The sequence below is a fragment of the Theobroma cacao genome, chromosome 1, assembly GCF_053813885.1.
Source record: "Theobroma cacao isolate CCN51 chromosome 1, ASM5381388v1, whole genome shotgun sequence".
Lineage (NCBI taxonomy): Eukaryota > Viridiplantae > Streptophyta > Magnoliopsida > Malvales > Malvaceae > Theobroma > Theobroma cacao.
The window spans coordinates 14,224,819-14,245,351 of NC_142639.1; the positions used below are offsets into that span (position 1 = coordinate 14,224,819).

The 20,533-nt window shown below is 35.1% G+C and overlaps 3 protein-coding genes across 5 annotated transcripts; 2 read left to right on the plus strand and 1 right to left on the minus strand.

The window, feature by feature from the left end:
* Positions 1 to 1,515: 1,515 nt before the first annotated feature.
* LOC18612542 (vacuolar cation/proton exchanger 3-like) lies at positions 1,516 to 7,478 on the plus strand. 2 transcript variants are annotated; one of them, XM_088802953.1, is made up of 12 exons: positions 1,516 to 2,045; positions 2,168 to 2,410; positions 2,734 to 2,801; positions 3,142 to 3,170; positions 3,647 to 3,843; positions 3,972 to 4,190; positions 4,429 to 4,560; positions 5,273 to 5,389; positions 5,474 to 5,527; positions 6,272 to 6,388; positions 6,703 to 6,799; positions 7,074 to 7,478. In XM_088802953.1, the coding sequence occupies exons 1-12, from the start codon at positions 1,956 to 1,958 to the stop codon at positions 7,103 to 7,105; spliced, it is 1,395 nt and encodes a 464-aa protein (XP_088659079.1). In that variant the 5' UTR covers positions 1,516 to 1,955; the 3' UTR covers positions 7,106 to 7,478. The 2 variants fall into 2 exon arrangements, with proteins under 2 accessions (XP_088659079.1, XP_007049462.3); XM_007049400.3 differs by having other exon boundaries at positions 7,077 to 7,478.
* LOC108661002 (putative mitochondrial protein AtMg00370) lies at positions 4,597 to 5,168 on the minus strand. Its single transcript, XM_018116600.2, is given in 4 exon segments — positions 4,597 to 4,780; positions 4,782 to 4,964; positions 4,966 to 5,023; positions 5,162 to 5,168. Coding segments are annotated over 4 exon segments (432 nt in total).
* A 3,845-nt stretch (positions 7,479 to 11,323) lies between the features above and the next one.
* On the plus strand, positions 11,324 to 20,474 carry LOC18612544 (RNA recognition motif (RRM)-containing protein). Of its 2 annotated transcripts, XM_007049402.3 has the most exons (4): positions 11,324 to 11,485; positions 11,590 to 11,889; positions 17,218 to 18,437; positions 18,946 to 20,474. In XM_007049402.3, the coding sequence occupies exons 1-4, from the start codon at positions 11,483 to 11,485 to the stop codon at positions 20,159 to 20,161; spliced, it is 2,739 nt and encodes a 912-aa protein (XP_007049464.3). In that variant the 5' UTR covers positions 11,324 to 11,482; the 3' UTR covers positions 20,162 to 20,474. The 2 variants fall into 2 exon arrangements, with proteins under 2 accessions (XP_007049464.3, XP_088662423.1); XM_088806297.1 differs by lacking the exons at positions 11,324 to 11,485; positions 11,590 to 11,889 and adding an exon at positions 16,561 to 16,575.
* The last annotated feature ends 59 nt before the right edge of the window (positions 20,475 to 20,533 follow it).

Genomic DNA, 20,533 nt, shown 5'->3' on the forward strand with positions numbered 1-20,533 from the left:
ATAATTACAATATTACTCTTTCAAAAAAAAGAAATACTTTTTATGATAGTTTTAACAAAAATTATAACTTATAAAAAGAAATTTACCAAATAATTTTAACTTAATTTTAAAAACTATTATTTTTCAAAAGAACTTTATAATAACTTTTAAATTAAAAAAAAATCAGACCAAACAGACTCCTAATAAGTTGTGAAATAAGTCTCGACATCTTGTTAGAGAAATTAGATAAGCCATGGAAAGGAAGCAATGTAGCAATAGGGTGGTCAAGATGGGTAAAGTAGAAGCCACCTGAATAATCGTATTACTTTATTTTTAATACGGATGGTGCTTATCAATCGATTTTAGGGTGTGCATCTGCAAGTGGATTGATACGAGATAATAATGGGAAATGGATTGGTGGTGTCATCCTCAACATTGACTCTATGGATAGTTTTTCAGCGAAACTTTGGAGCATTAGAGAGGGTTTATTGTTGGCAAAGAGATTGCAATTAAACAATCTAGTTGTGGAATTGGATGTGGCAGTGGCAGTGGCAGTTCAATTTTTTAGGGAGGGCGTGGTGACATCTCATTCGTACACTACTCTAGGTCATGATTGTATTGTTTTGATCCAAGAGGGCTGGGTGAGAGATATGAGTCATATTTTAAGAGAAGTTAACATGCGTACAAATTTTCTTGTTAATGTGTCTCAGCATTGTTCGTTGGGAACGGCTACTTTGATCAATCTACCTTTAGATTTGCGTTCGTTACTTGTTAGGGACATGATAGGCTCTCTTAGTATGAGAAGTTAGGCAGGTTTTTTCCCGTTCTTATGTATAAACAAATAATATTTGTTTTTTATTATTTTTCTTTATTTTTAATATTTTTTTAAAAAATAAAGAATTAATATCAACCATATGAAATCTAATTTATATTTGGATATACAAGCAACATGATGTTATTATCGCTTTTGTTATTGTTACCATTTAAAAAAAAAAACAATAGAATTTGTTTTGAGTGTTTTGATTGATAAGATTTTTTATTATAGTTTATCGTGTTATGATTAAATGATTATACAAATACACGATTTATCTTTTTATTATTACTCTTTTCTATCGTATAATTTATTTATTTATTTATATTTGAATACATACTATTTTAAATATAAATATAAACTTATATAGATATAAAAATAAATGAATTTTCATAATGATTAGGAGTATCATGATTAATAAATATATATTCCACAATATGATTTTGTTATTATAAATGAATTGAAATTTGACAAATTATTTTGATTTAATGTATTTTGTAATTGTAATAAATAGGGTAATTAATTAATTCACAATTTTATTAGTACATTTTTTGGCCAAATTTGTTTTATAACAGGACGACAAAAAACAAAATCTGGATGAGCAGAAAAACCAACGGTAACGGTCGAAGTGGGAAACCGCATACAAAATTGACTATTTGACTTTGCATTGCAAAGACGAAAAGACTCAAAAACGGCGCCTTTCTAATTTGTGTTGTAAAATTCGAAGGGCCTTCCCCTGTTCGAACGGAGACGCAGAGTCTCTCTCTCTGAAAAATAGCCGTGAAAAGTTTACCGACAATGCCGCTTGATTCATTCCTCGTTTGAGTCGTTCTTTTTTTGTTTCCCTCTCAAACCCCATTTCTCTTCCGTCTTCCCTTTCTTTTTCTTTTGCTCCGTCATTTTGGATGGTGAAGAAAACCAAACGCATTGACTTTTTACAACTTATAAGTTTCTAAAGGTCGTTTCTTCGCTTTCCTTGAAGTTTCCATTCTTTCAAGACAAAGACAAAGACAAAAACGTGGAAAGAACAATCCCCAACGGACAATCCATTTTCTTTTTTTCTTCCAAGTGTTCAGGAAGAATCAATGGTTTTGTGTGGAACATGAATTACCTGTTTGGACATGGAAATTTCATTGTTTTCTCTGTCTGAAACTGAAACTACTCCATGGATGACCCAGAAACCAACCATCACATCAACAAAAGCATTGACCTCGGCAACAATCGACCCTTTGTTCGGATTCAATCCCATGCTGAGGTTCTTTCTTTCTTTCTTTCTTTCTTTCTTTAATTTCTTCGGATGCAAGTTTTTGTGTGTTTTTCTGTTTTTGTTTTGTTGAATGGTGATTTTTGAGAAAAACAAGGGTATTGTTTGAATAGATTCTATCATTGGAGGAAAGAGCAGTGCTGGAACTTGAAGATGAAAAACTGGCAAGTGCTGACTCAATAACGATGAAGAAGCATTTCTTTAAAGAGACAACACATTGCAGCGATATAATTGACATGAAGTGCAACAATAATGTGTGGAATAGCATCAGGATTGTTGTCTTCTCTACCAAACTTAATATTCTTATGATTTTTGGCCCTGCAGCCATCTTTGTCGAAAAAGCTACTGGTTATCATGTGAGTTTTCTCCTCATTTCATTCTCTGCCAGTATTTCCCATAACATAGATATACTGATTGCATGTTCATTTAGGTTTGGTGTGATCGTTATTTTTTAATGCAAATATAAACAATATTTTTGAAGGTTAATAATTTTTATATGTATCTGCTTTGCTTTTATATGCATCATAATTATGTTAAAATTGATGTCACATTCTAAGCAATTATGATTTTGCTTTCTATTAACGGTTTTGCTTTATAGCAACATCTAGGAAACAAAAGCAAATTGGGAAAGAAATTAGTAACAACCAAGCGTAGCCTTATTTTTTCAAGTGTGTTTCAGGGTCTAGTTTTTCCTTTGAGCTTGTTGGGGATCATACCACTGGCTGAGCGGCTTGGCTATGCTACAGAGTAAGCTTCATTGCTCTCTCATTTGTATCCTTTTTTTTTTTTTTTTGTTCACATGTAAAGTTCTGTGATTTCTTGACTTGTTTGATTCTGGACAACATCTCTGTTGGTAATGGATATTCCAAACACTGCTGCTTCAGCAAATGAATTGAACCCTATAGTATTTGTCTAAAAGTGTCAAAAGGTTCATTTATTGATTTTTTATGAGGAGGAGAAATTAGTTTAGGTTCTTGGACCATTTGTTAAATTGTGGCATGCACTTCCTTCTAAAATGCACTTAGTTTATGCTGCAATTATGTGGATTGATTAGTGCCTAATACAGATGGGGTTATTTTTTATGTAGGCAGCTGGCTTGTTTCACTGGACCCACAGGTGATTTTATTTTTAATTTTAATTTTAATGAAGTCTCCCTCTTTTCCATTCTTTAGAAGTAAACATTCAAATTTGTACAGCATCAAAGTTTTGGTTTATATCAATATGCCAGATTTCATTAGTGAGAACCTATTGCCTCTACTTTTTAAGCTTTATGCATTGACAGTGAAAAAGTATAGAGGATAACAATTTCAAAATGATCGGAAATCATTCATGAATTCAGTCACTTTTTGCATTTATGAAAAACTGATTGAAATCCAATGACTATGTGAAATTTTTCTTAAACAACCTTCCTATCAAATGCAATTTTGCATTTTCTGTGAAGCATGAATTAGAAAGTATGGTCATCTGCCTCATTATAGGGATAACTGAAATATCCAAAACCTAACAGATGTCACATATTAACCTGAATTTCTTCTACGACTAACTAATTTGCATTTGCAGTAACTTGTTGTACTTTGAACTGAGCTTTGCAGTTGGTGGGCTTTTAAATGCTACTTTTGGAAATGCAACTGAGTTGATCATATCAATTTTTGCGTTGAGAAATGGCATGATTCGTGTTGTTCAACAGTCACTACTGGGCTCAATTTTGTCCAACATGTTGCTAGTGCTTGGTTGTGCATTTTTCAGTGGAGGACTTGTCATTATGAAGAGGGAACAAGTGTTTAATAAGGTATGTTGACACTACGTAACAGTTAAATTTTAGATCAAGAAATAAAGCGCTTACTTACATTTCCGTTATTTGTTGTACTTTTGTAATTTGTTCGGGAAAGGATTGAATAATGCTAATGTTCTTCATAGGCAGCTGCTGGAGTGAACTCTGGGTTGTTGTTGATGTCAGTCATGGGACTGTTATTCCCTGCTGTCTTGCATTCTACACGTACAGAACTGCATTTTGGGAAGTCTGAGTTGGCTCTTTCAAGGTTCAGTAGCTGTGTCATGCTTTTAGCATATGCTGCCTATCTCTACTTTCAGTTGAAGAGCCAGAAGAAACTATATGATATGGTCAAGGACAATGAGGTTGGTCTTGATTAGAGTTGTTACTTATGTGCTGTTATCTTGGCTCTAAGACATGATTTACTGAACTTGATCCCTGTAAGCAGTGATCCTTTAATAGCTTTTGCTAATTAAATTTGCCTTTGTAACAGAGGAAAATCTTTTTGGAAAGCATAAATGGTCTTGAAGCCTTGTTTTAGTTTTTCTTGATCTTCTTGGATCTTTCATTTATAGCATATCTGATAGATGTCATGATTTTCAGGGAGAGAGTGAGACTGAAATTTCAGAGGATGATGAAGCCCCTGAGATCTCCATGTGGGAAGCAATAGTATGGCTATCGATTCTGACTGTGTGGATTGCAGTACTCTCAGAATATTTGGTTGATGCCATAGAGGTAATTTATCTTCCACTTACCATATCAAGTCCTGTATTACATGATTAGTGACTTGGTATGCCTTTGGCAATGACCAAGTTTTTTATGAGGAAAGTTTGTGGTTTCTTCTTTAGATGAAAGCTCTGTCCTTTCTGCCTTGACTAATCTGGCCAACATTGAACTTGGTAAAATGAAATGGTTGAATAATTGAAAAATTAGATTATTCAGGAATATGCACTGAATTTCTGGTAGTAGATTTATAATTAAAAAAGTGTTTGTGATTACTCCAGAAGAAATGAGACAAAAGTTAGGGTAGAGTTAGGACAGCTATTGTATGAGGTCTACCCAATGCTAAATGCCGAGGCACATAGTAGATTGATATGAAAATCATGAGCTGTCCCGCAATAAATTCAGTTGTTGCTGATACCTTCTTCTCCTTCTTCCATAACCAAAGCTCGTAGAAGGAAGAGATAAAATTTGCTTACTCAGCATTGGCCTGTAATTGTAGTCTGTTGACTCCGTTCTGAATTGTGAGATTGTAAAAGTAGCTTTCAGAAAAAATTTTCTGAAGTGTCCAAGCTTCCTTTTTTCTATTCAGTAAAAATTTAGATGTTTTCTCCACATATCATACGAGGTGCGGAATTCTAGTATTATGCTAGTAAAAGTTTATATATTACAAGGTATATTGTGCTTTTTGAAATGCTCTTACAATGTATATGATTGCTGTTTTCAGGGAGCATCTACTGCCTTGAAAATTCCCGTAGCATTTATCAGTGTTATCTTGCTGCCCATTGTTGGAAATGCTGCAGAGCATGCAGGTGCTATTATGTTTGCCATGAAAGATAAACTTGTAAGTATGTCCACCTGTGGTAAACTCTGCATAATTAATTTGTTAGCATAATCTTCAGCAAGACAAAATCAATCTCTTGTGCAGGACATTTCTTTGGGAGTGGCAATAGGCTCATCGACACAGATAGCCATGTTTGGGGTAGGTGCAAACTTTATACAAAGTCATGCAACCTATTATCAATTGAAGATGCATGTTAATCGCGTCATATGCATCATCTTGTGCTTTCTAATTTTGGTACTATCAGTTATACCTCAGTTGTTGGTACAAATGGACAGAAAAAGCTCTTATTATATACTGTGTTTCCTTTACCAGGAAGAATGCAGAAATTAGGGAGAAATGTATTAAATTTTTCCTGGTGCAGAAGTTGTCAGTTCTTATGAAAGCAGCTGCAGATGAAACAGTAGGACTCAGCATAATTTTTTTTTTAGCTGCTGAACAGGACCCCTTATATTTGATATTGTGTTTGCCTCTGTTTGAGGCTACTAAAAGAATTAGTAAACTTGAAAGAAATGACTGTTAGACAATATTTCACTCCTACACACATAGCAAAAAGGAATTATTGAAGAATGAACATTCTTATCTCATTAGTAGAAGATATGCTATGTCGTAGTTGTATCCTACTAGGCTTTGTTCTGTGCTTCAAGGCAAGGTGGAGAACTTAACTTGCACAAATTGCAAAGACACCTGCCTCAGTTGTCATCATCATTAGTCAACCATTTAAAAGAAGAAAAAAAAAAGATAATGGCCATAAAGAATTAGTTATGCTTGAGTAATTTCTGCCTTGCATTTTTATAATGTTCTATTCATATTTACAGTGACATGAAATATGTGACTTTTGCTTCCTCATCATAGATTCTTAGTATATTCTTGTAATGACTGCAGATTCCGTTTTGCGTCATAATTGCATGGATCATGGGGCAGCCTTTGGACTTAAATTTTCAACTTTTTGAGACAGCTACGCTTTTTCTTGCTGTGATAGTGGTGGCTTTCATGTTGCAGGTTTGCTATTTCAGAAAATTGGTCTTCTAGAACACATGTAAATATGGCAGTATTTTCCTGTGCCTGCAGATAGCAGAAAAAACTATCTTGTACAGCCTGCATTTGATCTTGATAACGAAGAGTGTGGAACATATTTAGATGTGAACATCTCAAATCCCATAGCCTTGAAACAATTTCTTACCAAGAAATAACTTTTCGAAAGATAAAATGTGAAAGATTTTTTATTTTCAGCAATCAAACTGTTTCAATTTTTCCGGAAGACTTTTCTGTTTATAGTGAATGGTTCTTAATTGCTAATTCTGCTGACCTTGCAGGAGGGAACTTCTAACTACTTTAAAGGACTCATGCTCATTCTTTGCTATTTGATAGTAGCAGCAAGTTTCTTCGTACATACAGACATTGATTCAGTCGGTAAGTTATTCTTCCCTTCTACTGTCATTTGGTCAAATGGAAGCTCAAGTACTTTTGATAAATTTTATACTTTGGACATGGTTTTCAACTCTAATTTTTTATCTTTTTTTACTTGCACTAAATTGATCCATTGTATCATATTTACCATTGTCTTCAACCTACATGCAAATATAGAATGTCAATTTTATTTCAAGTAACTTTTCAACCAGTGAAACTGCCACCACAGTTATGCATACACAAATTATGTACATAACTTGATCTACATGTGTTTTAGCAGTGGACAAACCCCACAAAAAGGGAGAATAAAGGAAGTAGTTACATGTGGTGGACTGGCCAAATCAACTGGTACATTCAATGAGAAGGAAGATGGTTTTTCCCTGTAGAACTTAGAGTCTAATAGAAGGTTCGAAGATATACCTCTGCCTAAGTAAAAGGTTTGTTTTGTCCATGTATAGTAAGTTAAAGAAGTCCACTTTCTAATTTTAGGTTCATAGATAGTGCTGTTTGGTGCACTTCCTTGCAAAGGCAGCCAGTGGATACTTTCTTCCTCCTTGGCCGAAGGTTGTATTATGGGAAATGGTTGCATAGATGTTAGTTTTACATTGTAATTTAGAGATTAGGAGTAGCACGTGTCAAATTTAAGAAAATCTGAAGAAATACACATTAAAACTTCATCTAACTGAGATATTTCATGGGTTTGTTTGAATTTTTTTTTTCAATTTTTGCCCCCTTTTGTCTGCACACCATCTGGCAAGGTCTAGCTTAGATAGATGTTTATCTGCTGTCTATTGCACTGACATGAATTGTATTAAGCCATGTGTCAGAAGAGAAAAATTATCTTAATTTGCTATTTCTCAACTCTCATCTCTTTCTCTCCCTTTTTCACATCCAAGTTCCACATTATTTCTCTTAATGCATTACTTTGATGGGTAAGTAACTTGAGTTTTGACTGGATATTTAGGTGAATATTTAGCTCATTTGGTGAGACAGCAGAACTTGATATATGTTTTTACTATGAAATCAGCAGAGTAGCAGATGCACATCAGTGGAACCAAATAGTTGAGACAAAAAACATTAACTATAAGAAAATGATAACCTAGATAAACATTAAAATAGCTGCCTTTCAAAGCTCAGCCTTTAACTTTTCAACAAATTTGAGTAATGTTTCTACCAAGCTCTGTTAATTAGAACTGATCTTAGACCTTTTCTTCTCTGCTTCTAGAATTTTTGTCCTAGAATATTGGAGCCTGAGGTAACAAGGACCATATTCTTGACTTAAGGATGGTTATTACAGAAAGTGATAGTTAGAGGAAAATCTGGTTAAAACCAATTTCTTGATCTCAAATCTCATATCTTTGGCTTTTGTTTTCTTATTCTGGAACCTGGAGGTGACTCTCCATGTGGCATGTGCCTGCAACTTGAACTGCTAGTATCTTACCATTATAAGTACAAAAGAGAAGTAAATCTTTTCAAACCAACCCATCGATTAAGATTTGCATCAGACCTGAAAGGGTTTTATTTTGCCTTGGTAGGTTTCAATGTCTCATGATTCAGCATTATTTGTTTCTAATACTCTGTTCTCCAACAGAACAAAACCATACCCACAAAGGAAGATAAATAGCGATCCTTTACATATAAATGTACACCACCAATGTGGCATCATCTATTCTCTAGCCGAAGTACTTTAGGAATTGAACCATCAAAAGGACAATCAATCTTCCCTATCCTTTTCATCTCGATATATCCCATTTTTTCTCTATCCAAGTGTGAACGTATTGAAGTTAGGTCACACAAGATAAGCAGGAGACCAGAATTTTGTCAAAAGTTAGTATTAAGTTAAAGTATTAGCCTTAATAAGAATTCCAACAGTTATAATTAATTTGGATCATTAAACTGACTTTGAAAATAGATCCTTAATCTTCTGAGAATATCCGGTATCAGGGAATCATTTAGGAGCTTAGAATATACACATTTGTGTTTTTATCTGGCTTGGATATGAAACCTTGACTTGGCAAATGAGACGGCAGAAAGAAACACATAGATAAAAACATGGTATTATTTAGAAATTTTTATTGTTGTGAAGGAAAGTGCTGGGAAGAAACCAAGGCGAGGATGCTTTTCCTTCAAGTTCCCTCATTAGAAAGAAACTAGGAAATCACAGAGGCCCTTCACATATATATAAGAAGGAAGCAATGAATGGACATCAGCATGGATAAGGGATCATAGCTAGTTGCAGGAGGAGAGTTTCGTAACTAACGATGGCTCGAATATTTGAAGCCATGGAGAATGATGAGAGTATTGTTAATCTCTCTGGTGGCATACTGCTACTGTGCCAACTTTTCATTGCAATTTCAATCATATCAATGATTATTTTTGGTTGCGTGGATGGTGCAAACAACGACAACGAAAACAAAGAGAAAAAGGATAACGAGAAAGACAAGCCTCCGCCGAATCAGGTCACTATCGGCTGTTGTGATGGTGGTTGTTGCAGCACTGGCGATGGTGGCGGATGTGGAGGTTGTGGTGGTGATTAATTAGACCATCTAGCTAGGCGGACTGGCGTAGACAGCTACCAAACCATGATCCTCTCTTAGTGCTTCTGTTTGTTTTTGTTCTCTTGTGCGTGCTTCTAAACAGAGTCATTTTGATACTCTGATTGTTTTTTAGTGTAATATTTTGCCGTAATCCATTATTGTGATGAGTAGTTTTAAGCTGTGAGGGTACGTCCCTGGGTCAGGGTGCCTGAAAACTTTGGGCAGCTTCCGTTCTTGCCTTGAAGCTGATCAGCCCGCAGTGGTCTATATATTCATCTTCTAAAGCTGTACCATATCAAGATCCATTTAATCATTTCCTTCAATTTTTGCCACTGGGCAAACTGTATTAGAAGCTAAATACCAAGGAAAGCTAACGACACAAACACAAGGGGCTGGCGCAAAGTCTGAAGTCTCTTTCTCCTGTAAATTTATGTAATTATTATATCATGAGTTCCTAAAATTACGTAGAAACTGGCTCTTAAAATTTGACCCTTTAGAGCTAAAAAGAGATGAGTGCATATTCAATTCTAAATCAATATAGGCAAAATTAATCAAGTATATATGGAACTTTGTTGCTCGGATGGCCTAGCTAGGCTCTGTCGGGATCAAAACAACTGCAAATATTTCCAGTTGTTCTATCCACGTAGGTTACTATATATTGATGTTTGTAAATGGGACTTCTGATTACAAGGAGTGAAACAGGATGAAGTAGAAGCGGCAGAGAGGAGGATGTTCATGCTCCACTTACATTATACTAATTAAATTATCTTAATAAATTTTTTAAGTGTAATATCAAAAAAATTTCAGAAAAATTCAAATAAGTCTTTATATTTTTGTCACGTTCAATAAAATTTTTTATATTTTTATTTTAAGTCAAATAAAATTTTATATTTTTATTTTAAATCAAATAAAAATTTATATTTTTATTTTGAATTAAATAAATTTTTATAACTAATACTTGACTTACTCATTATCATTATATATTGTATAACGCTGATTTGGTACACTGCTAATATATCATAATTGATGACGATGTATTTTGCTGACACATTATAATTGATAATAACGTAACATATTAATTTGGCATGCAAATATGATCATGTGTATTTTTTACCCTCTATATCAATACCATTTCAATGCTATGTCGATATAAAATGATAAGCAGTATTTTGATTAATGACAAATAATCAATAATTAATCATAAAGATTTATTTGATTCGAAATAAAAGTACAAAAGCTTAATCGAACATAATAAAAAAAATAAAGATCTTATTTCAATTTTTTTAATTAATTTAGAGACTTATTCGAGAATTATGTAATTTTTTTATTACTAATATGATACAACAAAATATGATTACATACTACATCATTAAACACCTTGTCAAACATTGCTAACCATGTCTAACATCTCTGCCAATGGACTAGGACTTGTTTTGTTCATTGGTAATTTATTTTCCAACGAAAATTTTTTTCAAAATTTCTCCAGATTTAGCATATGGTACTTAAAATTTGATACTTATTGATTTTCAAATTCAAGAACATATAATAAATTATTATTATTATCATATGAAACTCGTAAACACAAGTTTGAGATTGACTGCTTTAAATTTAACTATTTTAATTTATATCACATATGTACATAATTGATAAACAAATATATTTATACAAGTTAATTCGGCTCATAAACTTTTGAGTAAAATATTAAATACTCCAACTTTATTTACTTAAATAATAACAAATGGACATCCTAATATTTAATTTCAGTAATTTATATGTAATTTTTTTATTTAAACAATAAAATTCGAATTTTTATTTCCTTAAAAATAATAATTATGAGCTATCTATACTGTTTTTCGACATTAAAAATAGAAAATATAAAAAAAAAAAAAAGAAGAGGAAGGAAGAGTGTGACGATAAAGTTGGTAGTATTAGTAATGCATTACCACGTCATCATTCGGATTTCTTTATTTTTCCGCAAATAGCAAACCCTAAAATGAGAAGAAAATAAATAAATAAATAATTAACAAGATTATCCCCACATCTCTCGCAGTTCATTGAAGAGTCAAGCTAGATTTGCAAAACCTTAATCGATCCGAGAAGGAAAAAGAATCACTCTTCAAATTCTTCTTAGAGAAGAGAAAGGGTAGCCATGGTCAGTCACTCAGCTCTCTTTCAATTCCATTCTCATCTCTCTTCGCTTATTTTCACTCAAATCTTCTATCATCTTTTTTTTTTTTTTTAAATAATTACTTTCAGACTGGCCGCGGAGTCAGGGACCGATCGCGACGTGACCACCCGCCGTCGGGAAGTTTGGGGAGGAGCAATGCACCGCCGTCGAGACACCTTTGGTTGGGGAATCTATCGCACAGTATATTAGAGCCGGACCTCACGGACCATTTCTTACAGTTTGGGGAACTAGAGAGCGTGGCTTTCCAGCCAGGTCGAAGCTACGCTTTTATCAATTTCAAAAACGAAGAAGATGCTATTTCCGCCATGAAGGCGCTCCAGGGTTTCCCTGTAGCGGGGAATCCGCTTAGGATTGAATTTGCCAAGGCGGTTAGTCTTGAACCATTACTATTATTTCTTAGTCTTTCGATACTGTTGATATTTTCTGGAATGAATTTGAATTTGAGTGAGTTTTCCAAAACTTGTGTGTTTAGTAGCAGATGATTGGCAGGGAAATTAAGAGAAGATTAAGATTTTTAAATAAACATAATTCACCATTAAAGGAATCTGAAAAACCAACTAGAAGCTTAAGTTTAGAATCTAAAATGAATATTAACTTGGCCAAATTAAGGCTCTGACTGGTTGTTACTAATTTGCTGCTTGCTTTTTAACTTCGGGAAATGAAAAACAGAAAAGCCTGTTTTTGAATTCCTAAAATTTAATTGGTTTGTTTTTAATAATAAAATGTGTGGTCTTCTAACGTTTATTATATGGAACAATTAATTTTGACTATGTTTTATATCTTTGCCAATTGGTCATTTCTAATCAAATGCAATTTTACGTTTTACTATTTATCCTTCCGCCTTTTAGCAACTTTTAAGAATGCAAAGCAAACAGCAAAGGCACCAACCAAAAGAGCCAAAATAAATGAAGAAAATAGTGTTGCAGTCCACTTAATTGAACAATTGATTGTGAGTTCCCTGCAGTTTCATCAAAATACCTGGTTAGAAATATGGAACAATTATAGGTTGGCAACTGACCTCCTACGTTTATATTCTTGGAGATTCATGCCATAACAACAAATAACATATTGGGAATAAGTGTGAATCAACATATTCAAGACTCAAGTTCACTGCCTCAAAGCAAATTATATGATTCTTTATGTGGAAGTCCTTTTAATTTGCATCTTTCTCCCAGTAGCAGCAACTCTAAGAAACTATATCCTCCTCCACAGCACAATTTTATCTGCAAAGGTTGCATTCATAGTAAGTAACTGGTAAAACTAAAGTAAGCACCATGGAGTTAAGATTTTGATAAGGCTCAGCATGGTCTTCTTAATTGCATACAACAGGCTATACACTTTTCTTGATTTGGCAATTAGTATTATGCCTCAAGACTAATCATTACCAACACTTTAAACGTCTAATCAGGTTCAGAAATCTCAATTATTTCAAGAATAATGACATAATAAATGAAAAGCAAAAGTAAAATACTTGCTGTCCACTCGCATGATTACAACATTTTAGTTGCATTTTCATCCAAGATACATAGTCTGTGGAACACTGCTATTTACTTCCAATGCACCACTCGGGTTTCTAGAGATTTTTGTTTGACCATAAAACTCAAAGAGGGTTCTCTATTACGATGGATGTTCTATTTTGTCAATAAGCTTTCTTCCTTGCTTTGTTAATTTCTCTATTCTTGCCAAGCACTCAGCATGAAATGCAACTGTTAACATCCATAGAATTTCAAGTTATAATTTATGGCAACTTGAAAAGGTTGATTAGAAGTCAACTGCTCCCCAAGTTTAGACCAAATAATCAGTGACTTGTATATGGAATTTTTACTTCACGGTAAATGTGTTTGTAAGTGAATCAGTGGCTCCTATCTTCCTGGAGCCTAGTTATGCATTCAATATAATTCACTTTTAATGCTATCTCGTGCAATTCTTCCATGCATATTCCCAAGCAAAACAGGTACAACGAATAGATTTTCTCTATGGAAACTCTTTGCTGCAATGCTTCTTCAGATCCATTCATTGCACTTAACCATGCTGGGAAGTGGACTTTTGAAAGTTAAAATTGTTGAATATGATGGATAAACTTTATTGTCCTGGAAAATTATCATTCCCAACACATTTGAATTGAACAAAGAAACATTACTTTTACATTGAAGATCTTGCATTGAGGTGGTAAATCAAAAACGATCTCTGTATCATAATTTTGTTGCTACCTCATTAAGCATGCAGAACATGTCTGCCATACAGGTTGGCTGCAGAACATTGTGTCTGTGTAAACTCCATATGATTTTGTTGTTCAAATCCAGTGGTTCTCCTTAATGGTATGATGAAAAGGCTTGACCTTTTAGTTTTTTTACAATCCTTTTCTAATGTCAGTAGCTGAATGGGTACATATAGGGTCATCATTAATTATGTTGATACAGGAATTGTATCTTGTGCAGCACTTTGAAAATTTTCTCCATGAAAGAAAAGAAAATTTACTTAAGACAGAGCTTTTCCTCTGCTGCCAATAAATCTATCTCCCTCAACTTCCACAACCTATAAAGATGCTCATACCAGCAGACACTTGAACATGAACAACATATGTTCTCTGGTGAAGTAGGTTGTTTTCTAATAATTATTTTAGAATCCTTTTGGTGCTACTTGATCTAGATTACTCACATTCCAGCTTCTTATTTTGCATAGGAGTTAAGTCTGAGTGAATAACTGACCATAATATAAATATAACAAGTTGCAGCAGCCATCAACCTTTTTCTTTGCTAGCAATAACTGATCTTAGTTGAGTTCTACTATGATATCCTTGTTGAAAGATATATAAAGAATAATGAAATAATATAACATCTCAAAGATAAAGTCAGATAAAGGAAACAAGGAACTGAGAGAAAGAGGAGAATGACTGGAATTGACAATTACTAGATTTTGAATAGAAGCACCAATCTAAGTTGAAATTTGACCTTCAAATATTGAATCTTGGACTGTATTGGAAAGTGGAAGCTGTAGAAGGAAGATCATTGACATTGTTTTTAGGATAAATTGATACTGTTGTTAAGTATCCTTTGCAGTTTAACCAAGCCAATCATAATCAGCACCAGCGTGCCTTCCTCAATTAAAGGAGGATGATTGATTAAATAGTGAACATTATAGACTCTTCTAATAGCTAGCAACTTGGAGCAGATGGTATAAACTGTGCCAACAAGAGCCATGAAACTGGCCATTACATAACCAACAGTCTCTTCAAATATCTGAATGTATTGCACGATGACTATGTATAAGATAGAGAGCATAAAATATAACTTCAAGTAGCCAATCTTGGTAAGCAACATGTTTCTCAAATGCTAACAAATGGCCAAGCTTGCTTTCAAGGTCAATATCTTTCTTTTCTCTGAAATGTTTCCATTTTAGCTGTGACAGTAAATCAAGAAGTATTCTCAACTTGCGACATATTGGAATATAAGATGAAAATGATTACTCGTTCTTCCTCTTGCCATTGATTTACCACAGCACACATTGCTAATTTTGTGAGCATTAAAATTATTGAGGGGAATGTCTTGTAAACTTATAATCCCATAATAATTAGTCATCACCTTCAGTATAACTTTCATGCTGCCTGTTGACCATATGCAATCTTAAACGACCATTCTTAGTTTAATTTCAAATTGTTACTTAATTATTATGAAGTATGACTGTTAAAAGAGGCGTTTCTGTGTTAAAGTGATTACTAAATGTTGTAATTGTTATCTTGCATGCCTGTCTTATTTTTCAAGATTCAATTCCCTCCGAAAGAGACAACAGAGAAAGAATAGATAACAAAATTAGAATAACATAAATAAATAAAGCAAGCCTCAATGCTTTATTGCTTAAAAACTGTCTTCTCTTTATATCTGGTCATAGAAGTTCTAAGTAGTCCTTGATCGAGATTATAATTGAATGATTGTTCATATAAACAATAGAGAATTTGAATATTCAGCCAAGAGGTATACATTGAGCAGGCTAGCTTTTCTTTTCCATATTTAGTCTTCTCAGAACTCAACTCTCCAAGATGAAAAGGTCTTTGTGATAAGAGTTTTTCTGGCAAGTTTTGCAGGATTAGACTCGGGAACCTTTGTGATTCAATTATTGACTGGCTGTTCTGTAAATCTAAGTGATCATATTCACTTCAGAGGTGTTGAAAGCCTATATATTTTCACAACATTGATCTGTTCTACTTGTAAAGATGCATCTGTCAGTTTCACAGCATGGTTTATATGTTTGACTTTTGGTCCAATAAATGTTTGAACTTGTTTGTCTTCTCAGCAAACTATGAGTACTTGTGCTTGTGGCAGCTTATGATTCAATTATGTGTGTTTCTGTGCTGTGAACCATTGTGTAGTTTTTCGCTTTTATGATGAGATGTGTGTGTGGGGGTGTGTGAATATTTTGTAGTTCTTAGTTAGAGGAGGGAGGTGCCATTTCTGCATAATGGAGAGTTTTGTTGGCTTCTTACCAATGCCTTTAGCCTGTACTCTCATCATTATTGACCAGGCAGATTTCTCTGCTGGGGCTTGCTTGGTGGAGGTTTTGTTGCTTTTCTTATATTTATTGGAGATTTGGAGTATGCACATGAGTTAGTAGAAGAGGTGCTCAAAATGAAATGAAATTGCCTGTGATTAAATTTTTGACAGTCTATGGAAGCTTGATTATTATATATATATGTCTCTGCGGGGGGGGGAACCTTTGACGGTGGAACACATGGATGGTTATGTTGTGGTCATAAGTAAAACCAGGTTTAGAATCTGTTCAGGATTATGACTATCTTCTGGTTGTGCAGCAACTGGAACTTGAGGCAAATGATTCTGCTTTTGAACTAGTAAACTGGTAGAATCTAGTTCAACTGGATCATGTTTGAAAAGTTGCAGATGTTAGAAACTTACATTTGGTTAGTTTGATCTACCTAATTGCGGTCTTTTATTCAAGTGACAGTAGATACTTTTAACACATGAAGTGGTTCCTGTGATTGAAAAATAGGGATTTTTCTGTGCAGATAATTAACTCGAGGCATTTAGAAGCTGCAAGTTTAGGTAAACACAACATGATAATGTTCTGTAATCTGGCATTTGGCTTGATACAACTGGAAGGTCCTACAATTAGCACTCCATATTTATTTGCTTTCGTATAGCTTGTATTTCTTTTGCTTTCTATTCTTGTACTTTGTATGTTTTTTACATGGCAGTGTTTTTCACTTCATGAATTGCAACTCTGATAATACATGGGGGTGTGAAAAACTTTTGAATGCCAAGTTACAATTTTAAAGCCTTGTTCTCTACAGCATTTCCCTCATGATCAAAAAGAGATACCTTATTTGACAAAGTTAGTCAAAATCCTCCAACACAATGCCCCCTTAGGTGGTGTTTTTACTTCCACCTTGATTACAGAGGCAGTAGGATCTTGAGGTGAATTGTTACAGTGGCTGGCTATTTTTCATTAGCTCTGGAAGTTTGCCACACCATAGTCCAACATGTCTATAGAGTGTGTTTGCTAGTAGAAATGGCTATTCTTGCATACAATGGTATGGAGGCATAACTGAATTCTTTCTCCATATCCAATCACTCGATGTCTATACCCTTGCTTTTTTAAACTTAATCAATCTAGATTAAAATCATATAAGACTGCTTAAAGTAAGGGTTGGTCTTCCCCTTACCTAGTGATATTCTTGATCACAGGACAAGTCATCGACATCATTACATGATGAGGACTACTTGCAACGTCGAGATGAGCAGCGTTCTACAGTAAGAGGGTCCCCTTTCTCACCAAGGGACCCTAGAGCACATCATGCTAGTCCTGAACATTTTGCCCCTGACAAATCAAAGATGAATGATAGAAGTGCAGAGCCCAGTGAGGTCCTATGGATAGGATTTCCAGCTTTATTGAAAGTGGATGAAGTGATTTTAAGGAAGGCTTTTTCGCCATTTGGTGAGCTAGAGAAGATTACTGTGTTTCCAGGTCGTAGTTATGCTTTTGTTCGGTTTAGGAGTGTAATTTCAGCTTGCAGGGCAAAAGAAACTCTTCAGGGGAAGTTATTTGGGAACCCCCGTGTGCATATTTGTTTTGCAAAGAGTGAGGGCGGGCCATCCAACAGTGGAAGAGGCTCAGTGAATGCCCCCAACTCTCCACATTTCAGGTTAAATGGTCGCTCGGGGTCTTCTGAGATTTTTCTGCAGGATAGGAAGTTTTCAGACTTAACAGAAGATGCAAGCATCCGATCTCCTTATATGCCAAATTTTGATTCTGGTGATTCTGATGTCTACAGTTTCAATAGGCAAGGTAGTTCACGGAGTGCTGGAAGTACATATGAACCCTGGAGGTTTGGAGAAGGGGGGCCTGATCCTCGACTACCACAAGATTTGTATGAACATAGTAAAAGTCCAATGAGATTCCATGACTTTCCTCCAAAATTACCCCAGAAAACTGCATACTATGAAGAACCATGGGATATGCCTGAAGACACCTATTCCACCCATGGAACCAAGAAATTGAAAACTGGCTCCTTTCCTCCTGAGAAAGAGCTACCGGAGTATCCTTTATCTGATCTTGAACATGAAAAACATGCTTTTCCAAGGATGCTCTCTGATTTTACTCAATCTGAGGCTTTTGATAAGAACTTTGAACCTGGAGCTTTTGGGTATAAACAGATTCCCGATCGGCCAATGAATTTAGCTCCAACTCATGAGGAAAGGAATGATCACTGGAAACCATCTTACGATGGTTTTCAAGTAGGATCTGGTTCTCTACAATCAAATGTAATTGAAAGGAAAAGATTTACTCCTGAACTGGATCCGCCATCTTTGAAAGAGTGGAAGTGGGAGGGGACAATAGCCAAGGGTGGAACTCCTGTCTGTCGTGCTCGATGCTTTCCTGTTGGAAAAGTCCTTGACATCATGCTGTAAGTAGTAAAAAATCCTTTCTCATAGGTTTTTTTTTTTTTTTTTCAGTATCCTTTCTCATAGATAACATGGTACTATACTGATTAATGATTAGTTGCTGTCATTTAGTCCTTCATTTTCTTTAAGTAACTTTATTCATCCTAGGTGCATTAGGTGTCCTATGAAATGGGATGGTTCCATTTTGTTTCCCTTATTCAAGTAATGGTTTCAAGCCACAAATTGACTGAATAATGTATCATTTTTCAGTAGATAGATTGAGATTTAATTGTTTATTTTCCTATTTTACTGGTACAATATAAAGTAGAAGGATCTCTGCAAGTATTTGTAATGCACGTATTTGTTGTTTAATATTTTTAGATTTCTTGACAAAAAAATTTGATTTTTTTCATTTATTTTATGAAAAATGACTGAACCTTGTTGATTTAATGGGGCGTCACATAGTACATCTGCACTCCTACCCTTTGGACTTCACTAAAATTACTGATTAGCCTGACCATGATGCTGCAGGCCTGAATTTTTAGATTGCACAGCAAGGACTGGTCTAGACATGCTTGCAAAGCACTACTATCAAGCATCTAGTGCTTGGGTTGTTTTCTTTGTCCCTGAAAGTGATGCTGACATGGGATTCTACAATGAATTCATGCATTACTTGGAAGAGAAGCAGCGGGCAGCTGTTGCTAAATTAGATGATAAGACCACCTTATTTCTTGTACCACCATCAGATTTTTCAGAGAAAGTACTGAAAGTACCTGGGAAACTGAGCATTTCAGGTGTTGTTTTGAGATTAGAGCATTCTGGTTCCAGTTTCGGGTCTTCTCATCCAAATGAAAGAAAAGATGCAAGCTTGTTACCTTTTCATGGTGACACATCTTTTGCAAAGCCATCAACCCCTTCAGGGCCATTTCCTTCAATGACATCTTATCCAGAATTAAGTAGATCAGGAAATAAAGACATCTCCTTTCCAGGGAATGGGGCTACATCAGCTCCACCTCTTTCACTTTCTGGGTCAGCTCATTCTGTTGGAAATGTGTCTGACTTGTATAATGAGCACAGACGTGATCATGCTCTCCAGCGAAATGCTATATTTGGACCAAGCTGGTCTTCTCATGATCAGCAGAATCCAGTTTCTGGTGCCAGAAATACTCCATCTCAAGTTTCCAGTAGTGCTTATGATCCTGCAGTTCAGGGACATCAGTCAATTGTGCCAAGGGCAGTGCAAGAAACATATTCTAGTACTGGTGGAATTTCAGGTATTCCATTATCTGGAAACAGCAAACCCACTTTGCAGGAAATCAAATCTTCAGTCCCTCTATCTATGCCTATTTCAGCCCTTCAACCAGAACAACTAGCACAACTGGCGTCATGTCTTGTTGGGCAGCAGAGGCAGGTAGGAAATACTTCAAATGTATCTATGGGGGAGAATTTTCGGCACACAAACACAATGGACCAGTCCGACATGTTGAGACAATCACAGAGATATGCTTTACAAAATAATCAGGCAACTCCTGAGCTTTCAACATCTCAGTTTTCTCAAGTGCAACAGTTGCAGCAGCAGACCTCAAATGCAGTTGCAGCAGTGCCTCAAGCAGCCCAAAGAAGTCAACAATTGCAAGGTAATGGTATGCAGGAAGAAGGGGATGCAGATCCACAGAAACGCTTGCAAGCAACATTACAGCTGGCAGCAGCTCTTCTTCAACAAATTCAACAGGGGAAAGGGACTTGAACAGGTCCCAGATGTGTTGTTACTTTTAGCAGTTAGCTTAACGAAATTTCGCAGGTTTGTTTTTCAAGGGTTGGCCATAGTTTTTAGCAATTGTGCATAAGGAGGGTGAAGCGGCACACACTTTTGGTATTTCCTCGTCAGCTAATTACATTGCTTTATGTTCGTAGATTTGTTTAGTGAGCAAGCTGCTTGCTATGTGTTTCCTGTTTTACTTAGTTAACAAGTCGAAGTAGAAGACCAGCCATGTTGATAGCTACCTTTCTGAAGTTGCAAAAGCATAGTTTTCTCTCTATGCATTGATCTATTTTTTCTAGCATTGTCTGTTCTGCTGAAAATGATTTCTTGCAGAAAAATGTTCCATGGAAAATGTCT

Bases quoted from the DNA above. Each gene is read 5' to 3' on its own strand.
- LOC18612544 (XM_007049402.3), top strand. The intron at 11,890-17,217 runs GTTAGTCTTGAA...TCTTGATCACAG, and splicing joins GGATTGAATTTGCCAAGGCG to GACAAGTCATCGACATCATT. The intron at 18,438-18,945 runs GTAAGTAGTAAA...ATGATGCTGCAG, and splicing joins AAAGTCCTTGACATCATGCT to GCCTGAATTTTTAGATTGCA.
- LOC18612542 (XM_088802953.1), top strand. From the start codon at position 1,956: ATGGATGACCCAGAAACCAACCATCACATCAACAAAAGCATTGACCTC. The intron at 3,844-3,971 runs GTATGTTGACAC...TGTTCTTCATAG, and splicing joins GGGAACAAGTGTTTAATAAG to GCAGCTGCTGGAGTGAACTC. The intron at 5,528-6,271 runs GTAGGTGCAAAC...TAATGACTGCAG, and splicing joins CACAGATAGCCATGTTTGGG to ATTCCGTTTTGCGTCATAAT.